At 42.9% G+C, this 24864-nt stretch overlaps 2 protein-coding genes across 4 annotated transcripts in view; both read left to right on the top strand.

The window, feature by feature from the left end:
* Positions 1-24864, top strand: part of Snd1 (staphylococcal nuclease and tudor domain containing 1) — a 399105-nt gene that overhangs the window by 242414 nt on the left and 131827 nt on the right. For all 3 annotated transcript variants that reach the window (NM_022694.2, XM_087659177.1, XM_087659178.1), the window contains 1 exon segment: positions 11416-11557. In NM_022694.2, the coding sequence (NP_073185.2) occupies positions 11416-11557 (142 nt within the window).
* On the top strand, positions 18437-19692 carry Lipogenin. Its single transcript, NM_145790.2, has one exon. The coding sequence runs from the start codon at positions 19239-19241 to the stop codon at positions 19629-19631; it is 393 nt and encodes a 130-aa protein (NP_665733.2). The 5' UTR covers positions 18437-19238; the 3' UTR covers positions 19632-19692.

Here is a 24864-nt window from a genome sequence, read left to right on the forward strand (position 1 = left end):
ACTGAATCGACTTCAAGTAGGCGAAAGAGGAAAATAAAAATCATCTGTACCTCTGTGCTGGAAAGATATTTGATAAGCAGATTGTGCCTCCCCCACCACTTCTTTTACTTTTTTTTTTTTTAAACTGTGACTCCAGTGCTTTTTTTTTTTTTTTTTTTTTTGAACTCATTTATTATATATAAGTACACTGTAGCTGTCTTCAGATACACCAGAAGAGGGCATCAGATCTCTTTACAGATGGTTGTGAGCCACCATGTGGTTGCTGGGAATTGAACTCAGGACCGCTGGAAGAGCAGTCGGGTGCTCTTAACCGCTGAGCCATCTCTCCAGCCCCACTTCTTTACTTTAAGTTCTTTCCAGAGCAGAGGCTAGGTGCTTTATCCTCCTTCAGAAGTTCGCATTGCTAGTTTCCGCTTGGCAGTACATTGCTTGTACAAAGTGACAGGTCTAATCAGCATTGTTTCAAAGAGAATGCTGCTTAGTCCCCTTTGAATCATGGGACGATCCTGACTCTTGGCCTGATTCCTATCGAGCCTGTTGTGAATAGTGGCTGCAGTCAAAGTGGGTGCAGTTAGAGTCAGGGAGGCTTGGCAGAGGCAGATAGTGGTTTTAGCTTTACCTTTTTGTTTTGCTTAGGAACTTTCATACTGACTTCCTTAATCTTTGGGTAAATTTACATTCCTACCAGCAATATATAAGGGCTCCCATATTTCCACCACCAGCTTTTGGATATTCTTCTTGTTCTTGTTCTTGCTCTTGCTCTGGGTTTGGAGTGTGTGTGTGTGAGAGAGAGTGTGTGTGTGTGTGTGTGTGTGTACGCACGCATGTGTATCCTTGGGGAGTCAGCTCTTTCTTCCACCTTCTGGGCCCCAGAGATTGAAATCAGGCATTAGGCCTGTGTCTACTGAATCACCAGCTTTTATTTGTTTTCTTAATGATAACTATTCTGTCTGAAGTGAGATTTAGTTCTAGTTTGCATTTACCTGATAGTTATTAATATTTATCAGTTCTTGTGTGTTTAAAGACCATTTGCTTTTTATATTTTGACAACTACTTGAAAAGGACTCCAATTGTTCAGAAAATAAAGCCAAGAATTAACAAATAGGACTAAATGAAATTAAAATGTTCTGCATAACAGTGAAAATAACTGAGTGGCGAGATTGATCTTAGAATGGGAGGAAACCTCCTACAGGATTAATAGCTAAGATGTGTTTTATCTCAGCTGTACAATCAGTTCCTAGAAGAGGACATATGTGGTATTTAGTACTTTGGGTAAATGGTTTGCTTAAATTGTAATTGCCTTAATCTACCTCTTGAAGTATTTAAGGATAATATATATAGAATATATATATATTACATATATCATAAATAATCGTTAAATCATAGTAATTTAGCAATACCACAAAAATAGAAAGCTAAGTTAAAGAATAACAAATTTTATGATTCTGGAAAGCTACTGAGTAAAATAAGTGGGTTTTTAATCTGATACATTCCCAAATATTAAGGAAGTCAGTATGAAAGTTCCTAAGCAAAAGTTTCTACCATAATTGTTGTCAGTTGTGTGCATATTGAGGAAACTAGAACTTCCTCTTCCAAATTGTATAATTATCTATTTTTTATTAACTTTAAAAACACCAGACTTTGAAAGGTCTTAATTAAACGTAATGAAATGCTTTTGCTTAACATACGGGGTCATTGGATACTTTATGGTTGACCTCAGTATTTAGGATTTTGCATCTCTTTAGTCCTCTCTCTGAGGAAAATATTTAGGGGAAAATGCATGCCTCCATCCGATAGCTAGTTTACACTTTCTTAAGGTTTTTGAATTTTGTGTTGTAGATTACTGACTGATATTTTTTTCTCCTTTTCTGAAGTTGTCTTCTTGTCTGGAGTAGGATAGAGTTCTGCGTGACATCAATTTCCTTGCCCCTGAGTTCTTGATTTGCCCATGAAATGAAAATGTGTGCTTCATCAGGCCATTTTAAATTCTTTTCCCTGCACATTTCATTTTAATTATCTCTTGAGCCATTTTCTGATTCTGTAATTCATTCTTACCTCTAACCTATAGAGACATTGGATGTAATAAGAATCTGTCCGAAACTTTTAAGGAAAAATAATATTCTACACCTGTACGTTATTCTTTAATCCAGTCCTGTAATAGATACCCAGCTATAGTCTCTGGCTGGTGCACTTTGTTTTAGATCCTAGTGCCACATGCCATGGCTACACTGTTTTTAGGTCCTGCTCGTGCCCCCTTCTGGAGACACTTGTCGTGTTGCCATAAAACTTACTTGTACAAGGTATGGTGCTGCAGGCCTTTAACCTCAGCGCTGGGAGACAGAGGCAGGCAGACCTCTGATTCTTGAGGTCAGCCTGGTCAACATGAAAGTTCCAGGCCAGCAAAAGCAGCATAATGATACCCTGCCGAATGAGTGAGTGAGTGAGTGAATGAATGAATGAATGAATGAATGAATGAATGAATGAATGAATGTCCATTGCATGATGCTTGGAAAAGAATTGTTAAAGTATAAGCCTTTGCATTTCCCCGTTGTCTGTGCTGTGCCTCTTTTCAGTACTGCCGCTGCAGTTTAGGGGTTTATTTGGATAAATGAGGCATTTACACTAAGAAATTGCATGTTTGGGCAGAATATTTAATCGGAAAATAATTGAAAGGTGTTTCTCCTAGTTCGTTATGCTCTGCCTGCAAAGACTTTTCTCAAATGTTGGCATTTCTGAACCAGAAAACAAATTGCCGTGTCTCCTGCCTATTTTTTAGAGTAATTACCATTGTTTTATAATAAAATAACTTTCCTGTACGTCATAGCTAAAGCATTCAGCACTCTGAAAAGTATAATGTGTTGCCACACTGTTGAATAATGAAAGGGATTTACTACCGACTCGAGGCTATCCAAACAGGATTGTCTCTATCCTAAACAGAAATATAACTGCAATTCTGTATTTATTTACCCGACCTTAGAGAGGTAAGACATTTTCTCTGTGAAGTATGAAAAGAATTTTTTTTAAAGGAAAAGAAAGTGGAAGGCATGCATCTGAGAGGAAACCACGTTCTAGGAAAAGGCATGAAGGAATTTCTAGGGTCTTGATGAGGAAAAGGCTGGCAGACCTGCATGTGGAGGCTAGCAGCAGGATTAGAGAACTCATGGGCGGAGGCTCTTAAAGAGACAGCTATTTTGTGTAGTATCATAGGACAAAAGCATGACAATCAATTGAGACAAAAGTTTTTAAAATATGCTGTTGAGAAGAGTACTAACAAGCAGGAAAAGGTAGAGGAAGACAGTTTGGGATGATCTGAGCAGAGGACGAGAAAATATGGGTCTGTGGAAGACTTTTCTGAATGCCATGAATTTGAGTGGTAGATTTACCCTGTCTGTATAGGTTAGCTGGTCTTGGGAAGAACCTGACTTGGCATCCTTAGCCCTGCCTTAATGACTGCACGGAACCCTTATTAGAAAATGAGGATTGAAGGCAGGAAGAGAACAAGTTAGTGTATATTTATGTAAATTAGGTGTACTTTGTCATCCTTTTTATATGAAGCACACATACTCCATCTTCTGCAGTTTCTATGCCTAACTTAGCTTACATATGGAATAAGGTGAGTGTGTTATATTTCCTGTTGATGATAAAATGCAGATTTTACCACTAAACGGCAATAACTCCATTTCTAAAGGTTAAATTAAATGATTCTCACAGCTTACTTTTAGCTGGTTAAATTTGGGAAGCTGAAAGTCATTCAGTAAAAAGAACAATCTCTAAGCCTGTATAGAATTTTTCTTTTGTTTGAGAATTATTTTATTCATGTTAAGTCATATCAACTGCTTTTATTTCCAGGTAGGTATTAGGACTTAGTGAAACCTTTTTCTCTTTTTACTCCCTTCTTTTTGCCCCTCAAAAGCTTTTTACAGCTTTGGTGAGGAGGTGCATGTGGAGCACAACAAATGTTTGAGGGCGAAGGGACCATATTCTACCCTGTGGGTCCCAGGAAGTGGACCCAAGCGCTTGGCTTGGCAGCAAGTACTTTTTACTTGTGTTTTTTTTTTTTTAACCTCTGTGTGTGTGTGTGTGTGTGTGTGTGTGTGTGTGTGTGTGTGTGTGTGTGTGTGTGTGTGTGTGTGTGTGTGTGTGTGTTTTAAGACAGGTTCCATGTAGCTCAGGCTGGCCTCAACCTCCTTATGAAGATGTAGCTGGCCTTGGACTACTTGCGTTCACCTCCCATGCTGGGTTTACAGCATAGACAGTGATTGACTGAAGCATTCTTATTTGAACAATGCAGTCCTCTCTAGTTATCTGAGCATGGCATTTGTTCCCCTGCTTTCTTTTAACTGTTGCCTAAGAGCTGAAACTTTGTTGTGCAACTTTGGAAAAACTCCTAAGATTGTTTCCCCTTTTCACCTAACCATCCATCTAAACCATTTTCTGGTTAAAAGTTTTAAAGTGCTTTAATACATTCATTTTTTTATTATATTAAAGTAATTCGTATAAAAAATAACTACTGAGCTAACAGTTTCGAACTTGTCATTTTTTCCTACTTAATGATAAGTTAGTTGGCTAGGGTAAAAGTTGTCTTGAATTTTAAATTAAGGAAGTGCATTCTCCATATTCTGGCTATTTTTACCTTTTAAAATTTAAAATATATGCAGCTAAAATATATTATCTTCAGCATATAATTCTGAGAGCTTTGACAAACGTGCCCCCTCACTTTTTCCCTTTTGAAGAAGGATCTCCTGTATCCCGGGCTGGCCTTGAGCTCATTATGTAGCCAAGAGTGCTAGGATTGTAGTCTTACACAAACCATGACCAGTTTTATGTGGTCTTGGACGTGGAACCCAGGGCCTTGTGTGTATTAGACCAGCATTCTAGTCTACCAACCTGGCTTCATTCTCAGATTCATACTCATCCTGGCTAGTTTTATGTCAGCTTGTTGACAGAAGCTAGAATCATCAGAGAGGAAGGCACCTCGATTGAAAAAAAATGTCTCCATCATATTGGGCAATAGGCAAGCTTTTACAGCATTTTTGTAGTTGGTGGCTGATATAAGAAGGTCCAGCCCATTGTGGATGATATCACGCCCTGAGGGGATGGTTCTGAGTTTTATAAGTAAGCAGGTTGAGCAAGCCAGTAAGCAACACCCCTCCGTGGCCATCACTGCACCCTCATTAGAACTGCCTCCAGGTTCCTGACTTAGTGATGGACTGTGTGAGGCCATAAACCCTTTCCTCCCCAACTTGCTATTTGGTCATAGTGTTTTGTCACAGCAATAATAGCCTGAGAAAATGCCTACTGTGCTCATACCAGTCCCACTGCAGAGTACTATTACATGTTGAGGTATGTACAAGTTAGATATCCCAAGCTGGTAAATTGTTAGGCCATTCTGCATTTTAAGTGGATATTCAAATCCACAACATACCCTGGGTCTGTTATGATTGTCAGTCAGCATGCCACTTTGTGTATGTTTATCCTGAACGCAAAATGATCCTTATCTTCCTAGCATTTGCCAAGTTCCCATTTCTTTCCTTCGTATTGTATGTGAGAGAAAGATCCCATGTTAGCTGGATCAACCAAATGGAATCATTTTTAGATGCCTGTTATTTGTAGCAATTCTGAAATAGGTGTGTCTGCAAAGCCTCAAAGATTTAGTTCCTCCTTATTTGGAAGAGAGGTCACACTGGAACTAAGGAGTCTGCCTTCTCCTGTTTCCGTGGTTAGCACTCCATTGAGGCTTCGCTTGTCTTTTGACTATCCTTAGTTTGCAGGTTCCGTTTGGAAATTTAGCTAATTGAAATGTATTCCTTCAATAACAGATGAAGGTATAGAATTTTTAACTTCAAGAGAACCACAAATAAGAATGCAGATTTCTTCCAGCTCGTGCCCCTTCTAATGTCCAGGTGGAGCCCAGGCCCAGACAGCCACTTCTCTGTTCTGACTTGTGGGAAGCCTGAGTGATATGATGTCCATCTAAGCCAACAGCATGAGGTGATGTAAGCCAGACATCACTTAGTGAGAGAATATTGATGGCCTAGATTCAGTACCATTATAAAAAACATGGTAGAATGCTGTTCTAAGTGGTTTTCTCTGTGATTCTCTTCTACATTTCCTTTATTCCAGTTAAATGTGTAGCTCACTAAAGTTTGCACACACATATCAGACCCCTCGCACACCCTTATTGTGAAATATTAATAACTAGCCAGGAAATGTTGGCTTCAGAGTTGTGAGTGCTGTGTGGTAACATTAGAGCTGGAGTGCATTCCCAAGTGTCCTCCCCTCCAGAGTCCCATTTATTTCAAGAGATTGTCATGCTGTACAGTTGGCCTCTCACAGAGAATCATAAACCCATTCCAAGAGTTAAAATGTCACTTGTGGCCACAGAACCCAGCATGTGGAAGGGAGGAAGAGTGTGGAGTGATGAATGGTGTTTTTGCCTTTCTGGTAGGGGATGTAGTTGTGCGTTGTCTTCTATGCCACTGCAGAAGTAATCCGCCTGTTCTGTACAGCCCTGCAAAGACAGATAACTAGAAGGATCACAAAAGTCTCTAAAGTGAAAACAACCCGTTTGCTTCAGTGTCCTTAGCAATTAGTTCTGATCTCCACTCGAGCCTGTGTCTGTCCTCATGTTTCACTGAGTATGTATTATGATTGTCAGCCAGTTTGCACCGGTGAAGAGGCTTTCTAAGGTAGGGAAAATATCTGAGCTACTTCCAAGAAGTCTCCTTGGGCCCAGTGATTTCTTCACCATCCAGCTTCCCAGTCCTGATAGAGTATGTCTGAATTAACAGTCACTGTGTGTAATTTGGTCTGCCTCCAGGTTATTCTTTGATGTTAATGGAAGAGTGATTGCAGTGATGGGAATTTGTTGGTGAGCTTCCTTCTTAACAGTTCCCATTTGAGGCTTGCACATGATAATCCTGAGTGTTACCTGGTAACTAATAGGCTTACCTCTTCCCATTTCCCTGTGCTCTTGAAGTGCTATGGTGTTTCATGTATGGGGATTTGAGGGGGAAGATGAGGATTCCTTTCTGCTAAAGTCAGGAACATGTGGACAGCTTCATGGAACTTTCGTTTCTGAAAGTTGTGTTCTTCCAGGACCAGTGCCCTAACCAAGTACTGCCCTCACAACCCTGCCCTGTGCCTGTTCTCTAGGATTCTGTTTCATCACCCCTCTTCCTTCCAACCAACTATCACTCTCCCAAACCTGACAATTGAGAGACAGACAGACAGACAGACACTAATTGTTTTCACAGAAAGGTACGTAGTTGAGTTGGGTTGAGTTTGGTTTGGTTTGGTTTGAGTTTTTAAGGCAGTTTTGTTTATCCTGGGCTGTTCTCCAACTCACTGAGTAGCTAGCTAAGGATAACCGCAAACGTCTGATCTCCTGCCCCAGCTTCCCCAGTGCCCGAATGGATGACAGGCATGCACCACTGCTCCCACGTTGTATGGTCCTAGAGACTGAGCCCAGCACTCTCACAGCTGAGCTACATCCCAAGCCCCGTTCTTTGATTTCTAGAGGCAGGGTCTCCTGTAGCCTGATCTGGCTGCCTCCTCCTCCTCCTAAGTGCTAAGATCACATGTATGCCCCACCATGCCTCACCCACAGGAAAGTACTTTTCAGAGAAGAGTTGTTGGGCCAGCTGCTCAGATGGATTTTGTATAGCCACGGAGGAATGTGATGGAAGGCTGGCGAAGCCTCCACAGGTAAAGGCCACCTGACAGCAAGCCTAATGACCCATGCTCAATCTCCAGAACCCACCTAATGGAAGGAGAGAGCCAACGACAGAGAGATGTCCTTTGGCCCCCTCATGAATGTGACACATACCTACAGTAAATAAATGTTTTTAAAGAAAGATGTGATGTTTCCACATTTGAAAGATTGGGCCTAAGCCAGAACAGGAAAGAATGGGAGGCAATAATTAAGATGTGTTTATATCCTTTGACGCTCTCTAAGGAGAATCTTTCTTGGGGATCATTCTAAATCCTGTTGCTCTAAATTTGAGATATAGATACTAACTGCTTTGAAGTGAAGTCACCCCAGGAACATTTGTTGCATCATTGCCTTCTCAATTTCAAGGTGTATTGAGGAAGCAGAAACATTCCTTAAAGAGATGCCATCTACAATCGTAGGTTAAATGTGGCTAATGCAACCTCAAATTAGCTCTTCCAAGAGTACAGAAAAATGCTTGTGCATGGTTTGTTGTGAAGCACCAGTAATGTGAAAACTAGCAGTGCAACCAAAAGGAAAAGCTTCTGCCCAGAATTACAGCTGCTGCTGGATTATTTACACCAATGGAGGAGAATATTGCTATAGATAACAGAGGACCATGCCTAATTTATCTGCTTAGATTCTCTTGAGCCAGTATAGTACCAGGGACGTATAGTAGATTCCCAGTTCTTTTATAAGTAGGCTATCTTGTGGAATACCTGAGATGACAGTCTACCCATCTAAGCTTAAGAAGATGACATGGCCTTGAAATGAGCATTTGGCACTCTACATCCCAATATTATCCTGAGATATTTAATGACTGCTTTTAAAAACAAACTCAAGGCTACGCTTTAGTGCAGAAATCTTTGGATTATTACAAATTTGAATGTGTTAGCTTCTGTGTTATTGGGAAGGGATTGAGACTGTCATCGCACCACTGTGTTAGCCTAAAGATCTGTTTGCATTTTGAACTTCACTGGAGAGTAGAAACTAGCGTCTGTCATTGTTTTATTTCTTGTAATCAAAGTTTATCTTGTTTACCTTTTCTTTACCTTTCTCTGATTAGCCCTAAACATCATTGTGAAGTACAAATACTTTTCCATGCTGGCATAAGGCTCTCTGAGAGGCAACTTACTTAGCCACATTCAGTCCATTTTGTTGTAATATACTCTGAATTCCTAAGATAAATAATTTTTATATCTAAATTATCTGGAATGATTCATAGGTACATCATCTGTGGAAGTTACCAATATTCTTTACAATTCTGTTCATCTGAGCTGCAGAAATCAGCTGTCTCACGAATCTCCCTGTTGAAAAGGAGCTAAGCAGAGATACGCTTGCCCTAACAAGGAAAGACAGACACCGTCCTGTAGCCGTGACTGAGGTTTGAAAGAGCTGACATCTCTTGGTTATTACAGTCAGTTTAATTGACTTCATAAGACCCCTTCAGTCTTAAAATGCTGTCAGCTTGGATAAAGTCTCCATTCTTCCTCTTCCTGGGTGTTCCATGTCATTTCATCTCCTAAGCATTTGAATCCTTGCCTCAAGAACATGGGCTCTCCATGTCTTATTTTACAGCTTTGCATCTGGAAGTAAACATGGTGAGCTGTTATAATTGCATGCCTTCAGCTTCCATTGACTTCCCCTTCTAATCTCTGCCATTGTCAGTGGCCTGCCTTTCTCTCTCATCTTCCCATGGTCATTTCTGGAGTCAGCCTGCTGGATTGTGAGCTAAGACGTAAGGGAAGTGAAGGTCCTCTCTGGATTTCACTGCATAGAGACCAGTCAGCTCTCTTGAAGGAGGATAAGGACACAACTTCCTTGTCAGTTTTAACATTAAAGACCTACATGCGTGTGTGTGTGCGCGCGCGCGTGTGTGTGTGTGTGTGTGTGTCTGTCTCCTATAAGCATCTTTTTTTTTCTCTCTCCCATGTAAAGCCAAAGACAGGAGTGAGCAAAAGTCTATTTCTAGAAAATTTAGAGTTCCTTCTCAGTGATATTGGGTTGCCTCATGATTTGCAATAATCAATTTGGTAATTGTTGTTGACTTACAGGCTCAGCTCATGAATAATGCCCCAGATTTAGACTAGTATAGCAAAAGGATTTGAGTCAGGTAGTGCTTTTGTTCCCTTGGAGCATTTGTCTTGCTTGACTGTCCTGGACTTCAGCCAACTGCCAGAAAGGCATTTTTCCTGCTGTATGTGTGTAGTAGAATATGTGTCGCTTAAGTGTTCACTGGGGGAGTTTCCAGCCCACCACAGCTCATTGTTCGCTTACATTCTACCAGTGTGCCATTAGGAAGACTAAGGATGGATGACTGGCTCGCCTTTTCTCTAAGGATCCCTTTGAAGGGAGGATGGATCTTATTACTATAAATATTGTTTTCATCACAGCCTACCTCACTGATTCGAATGAGAGGAGCATCTTTGGCTGCTATGGAAACACTGTAATACTTGATGGCTTGTTAAATTTTCATTATTGTATGTACATTAATTTAGATGCAATAGCTATGTTGCTAGGAGGAGCATCAGAATGGTAGAGCCTAGCTGAGTGCAGGTTGCCTGTGTCACAGAAGTCAGGAAAGTCCACAGAACTTGCTGTCCTCAGAGGGAGTTTGCAGTTCTGCTGGCCGGACTGAAAACCTCAGAAATTCTCAAATCCGGCAGCTATTCCCCCAGCATATGTGATGTGATATTTTGATGCTTGCTTACTCTATCATCTGTTTAATTAGCTTGAGAGACTGAGAGGATTTGAAAGCCCTCAGCGACTATGTGGTCAAGAGCTCTGAGATTCTAAACGCTCACACTTGGTACTCTTGAGAGCAGAATGCATGGACTTGTGTTGATGCATTAAAAATGTTTGGAAAGTACTAGATTGTGTCTCTCCCTCTCTCTCTCCCTCTCTCTCTCTCTCTCTCTCTCTCTCTCTCTCCCTCTCTCTCTCTCTCTCTCTCTCTCTGTGTGTGTGTGTGTGTGTGTGTGTGTGTGTGTGTGTGTGTGTGTGTGTGTGTTTATTTTCAGAATTATTGTGATGGTGCGAGGTGATGTGATCTGCGTCTTTATGGAACAGATCCTGGGTAGGAGAGTATCCCCTGATATACCCCCATTCTCAAACTGCATATGAAACAGTGATAATTGGATCGATGTCCAGAGAAGGCCAGCTTCTGTACAAGGTTAAACCAGGGAGCTTGGAGTCCTATACAGCATGTTTACAATTGAAGATAGACTACTTATGGCTTCCCGAGCAAGGATTGTAGGTGTTATATAACACGGCATGAACACCACTTTTTTTTTTTTTTTTAAGAAAATTAAAGTTTCAGCTGCCATGGGAGAATAGTATTAGTTTTCTGACCTCAGTTGTAACTGAAGAGAAAATGAACTCTTTATCCTGTCCCAGAGCAGAAATAAGCTCAGTTCCCAAGCACTCACCTAACTTACATACACACTTAGTGCAGAAGGAAGCACTGGTCATCAAGAATGTTCTGAAACTGGTGCTTAGCAGTATTTCTTCTAGCAAGGTCACATGAGTAGCATGTCTGGGACATGCCTTCAAAACTTATAAATTCTCAGGTGGTTAACTTGCTTCATTTCCTCTGGACTCTTTATCCCTAACTGAAGACAAATGAGCACACATCTGTGAAAGGAGCTTGTGTCATGTCTGTGTTTGCTGCCCTCCAGTGATTGTCTCCTCCTTCTCTCCATCAGGACACCCAGAAAGCAAAGCAGTTCCTGCCCTTTCTTCAGCGCGCAGGCCGTTCTGAGGCTGTGGTGGAGTATGTCTTCAGTGGCTCTCGCCTCAAGCTCTACTTACCTAAGGAGACCTGTCTCATCACCTTCCTGCTGGCAGGTGAGCTCCATGTCTCATATGACTCTGAATGTCCTTGTGGGAAGTTGACCCTGGACTCTTCCCCGTCGCCTCATGCCCTCCTGTTTTTCCTCTAGCCCACCAAGCATATGACTTTGGAAAATAGTTTGAAAGAAGCACCAAACCTCATCCTGCTTAGATGGGGAGGAAATTCTAGGCCTAGAAAACAAACAGTAGAATTCCCATATTTGGCATTAGCCATTTAAGGTCACCTGCTCCTGCCATGTCAGTAGTAGGCAGCCCTCAGGATTTGAGCTGCCCTGCCTGTGGAGTTCCCCAGGCAGTGCCACTTGGTCCTTTTTTCTTTTTTACAAATGTCATCAGGTTCCCAGTTCTTTAGGAAAGTGTAGCCCTGACACTGCTTTCACAGGCTCTCTGTCAGTCCTGTTTCTTGCTGACTGAGGGTGACATGCTAGAGCGAGCCTTTCTCCTTCCTTGCCGCCTGAGCCTTCACCTCTCTCAACGCATGCTTTTCTGCCTTGCTTATGGTTTCCCCAGACAGCGAGACTGTGTGCACTGTGCTCTTTGAACCACTTACATTTATGTATTCAGCGTATAAACTGCTTCATTCCTTCGCTGCTGGCAAATAATAAAGATATTTATTTCCAGTCAGCCCTTACAGAAACTGCAGCCTTTGAAGGAAGGCTGTCCCTTCATCCTCCCACCCCTCGTACACATTCATCCACTCACAAAGGACACGTGCTGTTGTGCTCCCAGATGGCGCGTTGCCGTTTCTGTTACTGTCCTGTTGCCTCAGCACTTCTGTTGAATTCTTGAATAGAATTTGCTGTGGTTGAAGGGAGCAAGAGCCTTGCTTTCTATCTGTCTACAGCCAGATTGCTTTGGCCCCTTTTTCCTGGAAGGCACTGAGAACTTCTTGTCCAGATAAGGGGCTCCCTCAGGCCCCACTGAAAGGGTTATGGACAGTAAACCACTCACTGAGCACCTGGCCATGCAGCTCACTGACAGGGCACCAGAAGATCTCTTACCAGTTTGTTGGTCCCTACACAGCTCTGCAGGTTTCCTGCAAGGACCAAGAAAAATATGACTCCATCCTTGGAGATAGCTGGGGACAGAAGCCTGAATCAAATCCACACCTTGCTGGAGAGCCAAATTTGTGTTTCTGTTGGTGGCAGTTGTAGTAAAGCAAAGCTACAGAGTAGTGGAGTCTGTTCCTGTGGACGTTTGTGACCCTGTTCTTAAGCTTTCTGTAGCTGAAAGGTTTCTGGCTGTGAGTTCTTCTGGGGTTTGAGGTATATACTCAGCTTAGTCTTTGCCTACCGAAAAAAACAAAAGCAGCATCTTGGCAGTGCGGAGTTTTGTCCAGGATGAAAAACAGAAAAGGTCTGATTGTTTCCCGGAAACCTGACCTCAGATTCATAAAGGACAAAAAAAAAAAAAAAACCTCAGTTCCTTCGACAAAGCTAGTTCATGGTGTGTGCTTGGTGGTCCTATAGGATGCTGCTTGTTACATCTCGCTTAGAAGGAAGCCATGTTACTGCTTGACTATGTCAACCATTTCCTCTATAGACTTAGCATTTTCTAAGGGTCATAGTTTCAAAACATTGCCTGAGTTAACTTTCAGTCTGAAAGACAGATTACATAGCCCAAATACATGCTAAAAAGTATAATCACAAGTATCTAGGAGGTAGACTTCATTTTTGTTTAGTATGATTGTAGGTGAGGAAGTCAAGCATCTTAAGCTTGAGCCTTGGAGGAGATCATTATGAAGGCCATACTCAAAGCTAACACAATGATAGGAACTGGTTAGAGGAATGGGTAATTGGTTCGGCCTTGGGTATGTAATAGTTACAGTTTCCATGGAAATGTTGCAGCTCATCAGAAGAGCCAGGGCAGATGCTCAGATCAGGGAGTACTCGAATGTGTGCAGTGCTTGAGACTCTCTGGGTGCCTCCAGAGCAGCTCTAGGAGTGGTTTATCCCGCCCTATATGGGAAGTAAACACCCAGGACCTCCAGCATAGGTTAAGGATTCATATGCAGACAGAAGGTACAGCCCAGGGAGTAACAAAACCATTGAGGGTAGTACTCACAAGCTGAGGAGACAGAGAACTCTGAGGAGCCATCACTGTCAGTTAAAACATCAAGTATTCAAAGCAGAGACATGATTTTACACTGTTAACAATCAGAAAGTCATAGGTGACCTTGGTGGATATATTTTCATCAGAGTTATCAACCAAAGGCAGATTCCAGAGATTAGAAAATACCATGGCTGCTGATAAGGAGCAGACTTACCAGATGTCCATTGCTTAACTCAAAGACCCAGCAGAGAATGGAAAGTGGTGCCATCAAGGAGAGCTGACTGGGTAACAGGGCCAAAGGAAGCCAGCATCTACTATACTTGTAAAATGGATATATGTGCTTTCAAATCATGGAGGTCGTATGTTAGAGTTGGAAAGCTATCTAGTATAAGTGTTTGTTTTTCTTAAAACAATCCTAGATTGTTAGCTAAAACTTAAAAAAATCTTCATATAAAAAGATGGACTAGCCAAGACTGGTGATAAAACCCTATAATCACAGTACTAAGTAAATAGATGATCAAGAGTTCTGGGCTATATATCTAGGCTAATCTAGGCTACATGAGACCCTGTCTACAAAAGAGGTTGTGCAGGGATAAGGAGAATGGAGAAAAATCTTGGGGAACATGCAGTTTAAAGTACTGAGGCCCTGTTGAGAATTCTGAGAAATCAAGGAGATTGTGAGGGGATAAGGAAGGAAAAGCTGACCTAGAGAAGAGAGTTCACTGGAACATGCATGGAGTGAGTCTTCTTAGAGAGCCCTTTGTGGCATCAAGGTGAGCGAGCATAAGTGTAGGCCTGGAACCTGAGCTGTGACTGTTGGAACAGTCTATTTTCATAGTACAACTCACTCCACAGCATATAAAATGACGCTGCAAAGACAGTCTCTATTCTCAGCGAGAGAAGAACTTGAATTGCAGTTCTCAAGGGGAAAGTCAAGACATTTGTTGAGATCAGTCCCCTCCTTGCTGCTCTCATTAATCCTGGCCTTTTGGAGAGCTCTCTGTACTTGAAGGTGGGGTGGACACTTTGCATTTTTATGTGGCCTTTTTTGGGCAGACGGCCCCACAGCTTGATAGGGAGTGGCATTTGGCCCGAGCCAGCTGGTCTCTCTGTCATGGTTCCTGCACCCCTGTACGTGAAGTGATTGTTTAGTCAGATGGGATAGCAGGTGGGGCTGGGAAAGTCAGCTGCAGCTAACAGGTCAGTGCCTCCTGACAGCTCATGCCCTTTAGTCCTTTCAGCACCTGGCCTAGGTTTGGTCAGCGAGCAGATGACCTTAGCCCGTCAGAGCTGAGTCTGCTGCAGGTCCCTAAGCTGCCGCTGTGCCTCCTGTGCACACTTATTTTGCTCTTGGAGGCAAATCACAGTCTGTTTGTGTCTGAGAACCCAAGACAGCTTGCATTTGGTTTTCCTCAAGCAGCATTTAGTAAGCCTCACACATTTCTGTCCATTAGAACAAAGGCAGCGTGCATCCCCTTACTCTTTGCTTTCACATTAGCTCAATCACTCATCGTGTGTGTTAAGCTTTAGTTTCGTATCTTGCCTAGGAAAGACCGAGGCATATGTTTACAACTCATGTGCCTCGTGATTTATATCTTTATGAACGTTGGGTTTATGCCCTACTATTGCCAAGACCCTTGTGTGAAGTTTCCTCATTGTAAATTACATGCTACCTCCTGGGCATAAGGGCCATGCTGAGGGCACAATTCAGGAAGTTGTCATACTGACTAAGCATAGCAGGTATCAAGGTAGTGTCCTGTAAACAAAATGCCTTCTCCAGAATCAAAACAGAAGAATAATTTGAACCTTCAGGGTAAAGTAATGTAGGGAATCATAAATAAGATGTTGGGATCTTTTGCCACCTTAGGTTGAGACACATACAGGCTTTTGCTTGCATTTCTATGCCTCTAGGTATTGCTGTCTGATGAATTACAAGCCAAGGTGAGGGGCTGGAGTAGATAGCACTCACCTTACATAGAACTGCTGGGACAAGCCGCCTAGATGACAGCAGCCACTTGGCAGGGGTTCCATGTAGCTCACAGCAGGTGACTTATAATTAACCAGTTACCTAGGCACATGAGACAGGACTAGAAAACGAGGCTTCTCTTTGCCTGCCCTTTGCCATCTCTTTACTTTCTGTCTCTTTCTGATTATAGCTCCTCCCCACCCCCAGTGCTGCATTCTGACAAGCAAGGCAATAAGGTTCTAGATGTCTGTGTTTTAATGACTGGTAGTGGTTTGTTCATGGTGAACAAAAGGCGTGGCAATGTGTCTGTCCTTCCACCTTGAATGCCTTTGAATAGTGTTTCATTTCCTTCCTTCACTTTAAAGTCTCTTCTCCAGCCTGTAGTAATTGGAATATCAACTGCTTGTTTCAATAGACCAAAAACTTGTAATGAGAGGAAGGGAGGCAAGGTAAACAGGAGTATCCTTCTCATCTCCGGGCCCCAGGAATGGTGGATCCCCATTGATTACCAGTGCCTAACCAAATTACACAATTAAAGCCAATGTATGTTTAAGTGAGAAATCCCATTCTGCTATCACAGAGGTGCTAATGAATCAGACTGTTACTGTGGTTGTGTTTGCTGGGCTTCTATCCTTAATTAAGCAATTACAGGGTCTGCTGATACTTATGAATTCCTTTCAGATGTTTTAATTGAATTGCAACTTAATGGATATTTGCGAAGTGGGGTATTCTTTCTCTTGGGACTTCCCAGTTTGGATGTCTCCTCTGCGTGTGTGTTTTCAGTTGGGACCCATCACCTGAAACGTACAGCTTGACAAGATACCTTCCTGGAGATTCTGTATGTAGTTCTTTATTGTTTCCATAATAAAGAGCATCCTAAAAGGTCACAGATAGGAAATTATTACCACAACAGTTTCGGGCAACATTTGTGACAAGGCCCAGAGTTCTCACAAATTTATTTATTTATTATAAAGCAGATACATAATTAACAAGATAGTTTATGCTCTCAAATTAACTTTTAATCTAGTAGTATACACAGCCATATAAAATAAATAAATTAGATTTTTCAAAAGTGTAAGCAGCACAGCCTAAGAATTGTCTTAGTTCCTTCTGTGTTGTGACCATGAACCAGCTACTGTGACTGGGTAATGTGTAAAGGGAAAAAGTGAATTTGGGCTCTCAGTTCTGGAAGCTGTGCCATCTAAAGTCCTAGTGGTGCCAGCATCTGCTTGCTTCTGCTGGGGACCTCCTGCCACTTCAACTCATGGTAGAAAGTTGAAGGGCAAGTGTATGAATAAAAGAGAAAAACTCTGAGGAGCAGGGTCATTTCCTAACAACTTCTTCCTACAAAAAATAATCCATCCCTTAAAGTCCCTGCCTCCCAACACTGCCAGTGTGCCAGTTCTATTTCCCTGGAGTGGAGAGGTGTGGAGTGGAAGGCAAACCAGACTCAAAGCACAGCAAAAGTACAGAGGAAAGAACAAGTAAATGAGGGGTGGAAAAGCTTCCAGGAAGGTAGCATTTACACATCCAAGAAGATGTGGAGCTTTTCTTTTAGCAGATTGGCTATCCAGGCTGAACACCTTTGCCTGTATCAGTTCTCAGAAGATTGCCTTACAGAAAGGTTGTAGTCATCATGGCTTCTGTTCCAGCATACAAACATCTCAGTTTGGCACTTTACTCCCTTTGAGCTCAGTGGTGTGGCCTCAGCTGGAGGTTTCTGCAGGCTCACTGCTGCTCAGGCAGGTGGAAGAGCAAGCCTCTGACTGTAGGATGATTGTCTACCCTCTTTAAATCAGGAATCGGCCCCAGAATGGGCTGCCTCATAACTTTTGAGACATTCATTGGCATGGTTATTTAATAGTATTTTCTGTCCTCTGGGCGCCATCTTAAGGAAGATAGAAATGCATGATAAAGTTGGAGCCTTCTAGCAGGAAGCAATGTATAAACATAAAGGAGAACAAATATTTTAAGGCTAAGGTAGCTGGGCTTAGTGGTTCATATCAGTAATCCCAATACATGGGAGGCTAGGGGAGGAAGATTGCCGTATTACCAGGCCAGCCTCGAGTAGTCTCAAAACAAAATGTGAGGTAAGAGAAAGGGAATCAGAACCTTAAGTTACAAACAGGAGGCTCACTTGGAAAGTCGGTAACAGTAAGTAAGCATTGTGAGACGCTCAGAGGGCTAACCCACAAGTTTTAGATTCAGAGACCAGTGGGGCAGACTGACAGTTTATGCCAAAGCAGGGAAAGCACCCTGATGCATGGTATTTCAATGGTATCTCATCTTCAATGAGAATGGAGAGGCTTTAGTAAGAGACTAGAAATGCCCAAATCTGGGGTGGACCATAGGGCTCAAAAGGATATCATAGAGTATTTTAGGAGAGGAGAGGGAAGGCTTTTTGATCAAGGCAAAGTCATCAGTAAAAATGAAATTTGTTCAGCATCCTTTAAGGGAGCCACAGACCTTGTAGCTGAAACACGTAAGGATTCTGATTTCCAGATTCCTCAATAATTGTTTCAACCAGACCAGTCCGATTATCTTGGCATGATGCTGATGACCAGGGTTGTGGGAGACAGCAAGGCGCCTATGGCAGTTCTGTGTTAGCCTGTGTCATGTCAGCCAGGGGCTTTTCCTTGTGGTACCCTGGTGGAGTGTGTCAGACTTCTGTGGCCTCCAAGTCATGCTGTTCAACCTATACCATCTCACTTGGTTCTGTGTGCCAAAGAAACATTGTCTAATCCTCCTCTGGGAAGGGCCCTTGGAATGCCTTTGGGTAGTCACTGAGAAGATTCCTTCTGAACTCTTCCACTCTGCAGAAGGCTGCTGTGCGTTTGTGTTCTTACTAGTTCAGAGTTTTGGGTTAGGTGAGATGAGGGTGATCCTCGGTAGAAACAAAACCTGTCATTCACAGTGAGTAAGAGCCCTGAGAATGAGCCAGAAGCAGGCCATGTGCTTTTTCCTTTACAGTTCCTGCTCTTGCTTTCCTACTTCCAAAAGAGCTCCGTGCTGAATCTTCTTTGGGCAGCAGAGGGTGAAGAGGACGTTTCCAGGGTTCTGATAGGTCCATTGGCGTGTGTCCAGTCCTAGCACTGTCGTTCTGGTGGTGCCCATTGCATTCCGTGGTGTTTTCAGAATCCGTTTCAGGAGAGAGTTGTTGTAGTTTTCTTTCAACACCATTACCTCAGCTTGCTGGCATTTCCCATCAGCCACCAGTACTGATGGAAAGGCAACCCAGATTAGGCTACTCTCCACTAGCCCAGCTTTATGGGGCCATCCATTTGCCAAAAGGATAATAGAAGCAGACCCTGGATGTAAGACAGGGAACATAAAAAAATAATTTGATAATTTAAAAGGAGTGATGGGGGATGGCTCAGCAGCTAAGAGCACTCGTTTACAAATTTGGTTCTAGCACCCACATGGCAGCTCACAACTCTCTGTAACACTAGTCCCAGCTGATCTGACACCCCCTTTTGGCCTCCACAGGCACCAGGCAAGCACATAGTACACAGACCTCCATGCAAGCAAACCATCCATACATAGAACAACTAATAACTATTTTTAAGAGAAATGACATTTCTTGTAGTGAGTAATCTTGGTGTGAACAGTACACACTACTTATAAGAAATATCTTGGTTGCTATGAGAACTACCTCTCATGTATTCTTTTCAAACTACACATCATTTAATCTGTTCATTATTAAACAATAAATTGGTCGTGGCCCTTCTCTTCGGCCCCAGGTCATTGCTCCCCTTGCAGCTTGTTCATAAAGTTATTGGGGCTTCTCCAACTGAGGTGTGGATTTGCATGGGATTGTACAGTTTGTGTGGGAGCTGCACACTTAAGTTGCCCAGTGTGGGCCACCATGTGCATTCCTCCAGTTGGCCTTTAGAAGGCCTCACAGACTTTGGCTCACCATGCATGAGACCATTGAAGAGGCACTGGGAGGGGGCTGGAGAGATGGCTCAGTGGTTAAGGGCACTGACTGCTCTTCTAGAGGTCCTGAGTTCAAATCCCAGCAACCACATGGTGGCTAACAACCATCTGTAATGGGATCCAATGCCCTCTTCTGGCGTGTCTGAAGACAGCTACAGTGTACTTATATATTAATAAATAAATACATCTTTTAACAAAAAAAAAAGAAGAAGAAGAAGAAGAGGCACTGGGAGCTGTGCCTCATTTCAGAGCAATAGGAACATTCCCATTCTGGTGGAGAGGTGCCAGGCATAGGCCTCGTACGTGCAAAACTGAGGCACAGAACTCCCTGTCATATGTGGAAGACATCTGAGCAAATGCATTCACTACTGAAGCTTTTTTCCATTTATTTCAATTACTTAGAGGTTTTAGAAAGGTTTAACCAGAGTTTCTCTTCTCTTTGCCTATGAAAAAAATAAATGAGATGTGCATTTTCTATGGCTCCCTGCTTACAGGCTTTTTTCTAGAATGGACTTGGGAGAACTTCACATTGGGGCTTTCTGGCTTCCCGTAGTCTTCCCTTCTGTATATTCCAGTGTTGCTGCTTTACAATAGAAGTCCTGAATAAACACAATGAATTCCTGTGCGTACCTTTACTGTGGATGAAGATGCTTAAGTCTACCCGTCAGAGACTAGCAGAGACGTCCCTGTCTCCCTGCCCTTGTGTGCCTCCTTTTCCTGGGCTTGTACATCTGCTAGTGATTTTTCTAGGGTTAATTTGGGTGTTTTTATTTTTAAATTGGAACATGGTGTCTGTCTCTTCTCTGTGTGTGTTTTGGATGCAGCCCCTGTGCTAGGCATGCGGTTATTAACTCCACTGATACACCAGTTCACTCATTAGCATTTGCATTTTAAATTACAAGCTAGAGCAGACGACATTTATGCTATATTTGTACCATTGCCTTCTTCATGAATGATGTTGTATGTGCAGAGAATGCAGAAATAACTCTAAGGCCCTGATATATTTTAGTCTCTTTTTCAGCAAACTGCTATTTCTTTTTACTCTTGATTCTCATTGTTTATTGGGGAATTTTTTTTATTCTTTTCCAAGTTTAGACGTACTCGTGAGTGCTACTGATTGGGAAATGGTAGCAACAACAATCAAAATAGGCACATTGCAGGCACATTGCGTAGCGTGACCATCTTCCTCGCTCACATGGTATTCCTTGTAAGCAGCCTGCTTTGGTTTTAAGGAAGCAGAGTTTTGTTCTCCCAGAGTAGTGGGTGGAAGACGTGGTAACAGGTACTTGTTCTTGCTTGTGTCTGTGCTCCAAGCCTCCCTTTTAAAGAGGGATTAGTCAGTGGTTACTTGCTGACACCTCTACTACTGCTCAGCACTGCAGGGGGGACTCAAGGAGATGGGGGGTGGGGCTTCAAGGGATTAGCATTTGGATTTCACTGTCCTGCATATTAGGGTGTAAACTGCCAGCACAGGAGTAGGCCCCTTAAGTTGAGAGGTGCCAGTAGTTAAATCCTCTTGCCCAGCTCCTGCTCACTGTAGGTAGAAACTTCATCATGTAGATCCCAAGAAGCAAATGAAGCCTGCACAGTCATGGACTGGGACCAGAGCCTTCCCAGCCTCTCCCAAGTGCTTCCTAACCTGGTGCTTGCCACTGCGGGCAGAAGCTCGCACTGGCTGATAGGTCAGCATACATGTTGTTCTTTTCCTACAATTCAGTATCTGATTTTATTTCTTTAAATTCTTGATTTACAAGGGCCTTTCTTTGGTAAAAGACCAGTTCTTTTACCCTACACACTTAGCATAACACGAAAGGTGCTCAGAAATGCATACTGCAAGTCCAGGTGCATTCCAGGTCGGCAACCAAATTCCGCAGTTGGTACGAGTAAGTCCATTCCTTCTTTCTAAAGGTTTTTTTTTTCTCCTCTGCTAACCAATTCCTGAGTAAATAAGATATAAGCACTTGTAAGGCTGGGGGTGATCCACAAGCTTGTAATTCACTAACTCAGAGCTTGACTCCTGCAACTGGCCATGTGCTCTCTGGTTGAATATTGCCTGGTGTGTGCAGGGCTTTGAACTCAGTCCTTAGCACTAATTTCCAAAAATAAAATAAAATGTGTCTTATTGCTGCATATAATATGTCACGTACTAAGTAATAAAAGAAATTACATGGGCCTGGACAGATAGCATTTTAAGCCTCCTTTCTTTTTTTTTTTTTTTTTTTTTTTCTTTTTTTTTTCTTTTTTTCGGAGCTGGGGACCGAACCCAGGGCCTTGCGCATGCTAGGCAAGCGCTCTACCACTGAGCTAAATCCCCAACCCCTTTAAGCCTCCTTTCACGTTGACCTGCCTCCTGCTATAAGTTTGAGCCTCAGTAAGTACCATCAGAGCATGTTTATCGATTGTTGAGAGGAGGCCTAGTAGAATGAAGGACTAGACATGGTTCTTTCTTCTTTGGTTTCTTCAACATAGTAGCACCTGAGCTGCATTACTTTCCATATCCCATACAGGCTTCTGTGTGTCTTCTAATTGTATTAGTTAGGCTTATAAACACCTTACCGGAGCAGGGCTAATTCAGTCTCCCTAAGAAATTCACACCAGCATGACAGACACTTAAGTCAGTTGACCAGATGGGTTGGTTCCAAAGTCAAGCGAGGAGTCCTTCCATGTGCTGTGCTGATTCCACCACACCTTCACTTCATCTTCTATGAACAAAACACACATGAGGTTCTCTGAGACCTTGTAGACTGTGTGATACGTGCTTTCCTAACGGGACGCTGACTTCAATCCCCAGCACCACATAAACTGGACTGTAGAACGTAAAGTTGTCTCATGCCTGTGACATCAACCCTCTGTAAGTGGAGGCAGAAAGACCTGAGATTGATCTGATCCATGCCACATAGCAAGTTTTAAAATGGCCAGCCTGAGCTCACCCCTGCCTCAACACCTGAACAAAATTAAAAAGGTGATGGACAAGGTAAAATTAATAGGAAATTGTTCATACCTCTGCATCTCTTCTATGGAAAAGTCCCTTTTGGTTACATTCAGTGTTTACCACCCATGAGCACAACTCCTGATGCAAGCATTCTGCACTCAGTCCTTAGCTTCTTTGGTTTCTGGGCTTGTTTCTTGGCAGACCTGTTCTCTGGAAACTAAACTGTGCCTTACGGGATAACCTGCTTGGCAAGGAGTGGTAGGTAGTCCCCAGAGACACCCAGGTGGTAAGGCAGGGCAGGAGACGTGTGGCTGGTGGTGTGACCTTCACAGTCCACTTGGCTGGTGTAGCAGTGGGCATCCAGGTAGCACTCAGTAACATTTACAAAAGCTACTTAAGGGTGCTAATGAAAACAAGGCAGCTAGCTCACTAAAGAGCCCTGGAATCCCTTAGCCTGACTTAGTTCTCTTATTGATTATCCATTGGCTGTCCTTTTGAAATGCTGGTTACTTCCAGCTACTCCCCCTCCTGGTTCTCCAGAGCTGGTTCTCCAGAGAAAGGAGATAAGCCTTAACTGTGTCCCCACATCCCCCAAGACATCCAGACCTCTGGTTCTCTGTACCTGCCTTGAACATGTCCTGGCTTCTGCCAGCAACCTTGAATTAAGTGGGTTAGGGATAAACTGCTTGACTGCGCGTGTGCAGATAGCTTCTCTCACCAGCTATCTGGAGTGCTTTTTGAAATACATGGGAGCCCTTTGTAAGCTGCTTTATAAGCTGTGAAGTCCATTGTTGCTGCTCACTGCAGCCAGTGTGGCTCTACCCTAAGTAATGTCTCCTTGGCTCCTGGCCAGGGCTGGGTATTGCAAACTCTAGTAAGCAGGAAAGCCGCCCACCAGAGTCACTAGCAGCTGTTGCAGGTTGGAGGATTTGCAGAAATTGAGATTGCTGTTCCCAGATATTGGCACTTGCCTGGTGATGAATGACCGACTCTGTGCAAGGGGACTCTGTATGCTTTCCTTCAGCCTTTTATTCTCAGCTGTCTATTGTGGCACCCACTCAATGGCTCCGTTGTGGAGGAGGGCCGCTAAATGCTGGAGTGAGTAGCCTGCCTCTGCCTCCACTCCCTCCTTCAGTTGGCCTGAACTGAGACTTTAAGAATAGCTCTTTGATCCCCTGATCTGATTCCTGAGGCAAGAATTTCATGGGACCTAACACAAATGCTAGGGCTAAGAATTGAACCTCAAGAGGGAAAAGAAATGAACTTCACCTGAGAGAGTCTGAAGTGAATTCCACCTTGATTATCCTGGTGGTCTTACCTTAACCCACCCCTCTACACTGGGATAGCCTGGGAGGGAAGACCAAAGACCTGCAGAGGTCTATTCTTATAAAAAGTCATTAGTGGTCGTGTGTTTGTTTCTATTATAGCCCGAGAGTGAAATTCATAGAGGGCAATGCCACTGTAATTTCTTATTCCGTGTACTCATGAATATTCATGTATGCATATGCTGAAACTAGTGTTTACCATCTTTCTAGAGACCAACCCGGGCATGAATGACCTCAGTTAAGGCATGTCTAACTCCATGCTTCGGTCCCTGCTATCCATCTCCTTCTCATGTTACTCTGGCTTAAGTCTGTAAGATGCTTGAAGACAGAGATGCTCTTGTCACCACTTAATTCCCCGTAGGAGTGCTTGCACTTTGTTGGGGTGGGGGGGAGTCAGGGGCAGTGTAACATTTTGATTATTTAAAAATTCAGGGGCTGGAGAGATAGCTCAGAGTACTGACTGCTCTTCCAGAGGTCCTGAGTTCAAATCCCAGCAACCACATGGTGGCTCACAACCATCTGTAATGGGATCTGATGCCCTCTTCTGGTGTGTCTGAAGACAGCGACAGTGTACTTAATATATAAGAAATAAATCTTTAAAAAAAATTTCAGAAACACACACACATACATATTATCCCCACTATGTTCCCACAGGCTGGTAAAGCCATAGTAGTTCTGACATCTAAGAGATCAAACTGGGTGTGTCTCAAGAGAGCCAGAATAATGCTGGGGTCTGCCCAAAGTTACAGAACCCTGAACAGGTACATTAGCCTCTGTGGCCTCTATTTTTCCATAGGATAAGTAGGTTGAATTTGGTTTCTCTGGTTCATTACTGTTCTGATCTTCTAATAATAGCTTTTGCTTAGTAGGTATTTACTATAGTTGTAGATTTAGCTCTGGCCATAGCTTTCTGAGGTAATTAACATTACAATCCTATTTTACAAATGAGAAAACTGAGGTATAGAAAAGTATATTAACCTGTTAAATAGCAGCACATTTTCTTAATCTCGCTTTATGTGCCCTCGTTTAGAATGTAGCACCCATGTTAGCAATGAACACAGTTACACAGATCTCACCTCTTTTGTTTCTG

The sequence above is a fragment of the Rattus norvegicus genome, chromosome 4 (assembly GCF_021556685.1).
Source record: "Rattus norvegicus strain SHRSP/BbbUtx chromosome 4, alternate assembly SHRSP_T2T, whole genome shotgun sequence".
NCBI classification, from domain to species: Eukaryota; Metazoa; Chordata; class Mammalia; order Rodentia; family Muridae; genus Rattus; species Rattus norvegicus.

Bases quoted from the DNA above. Each gene is read 5' to 3' on its own strand.
- Lipogenin (NM_145790.2), top strand. From the start codon at position 19,239: ATGTATTCTTTTCAAACTACACATCATTTAATCTGTTCATTATTAAAC.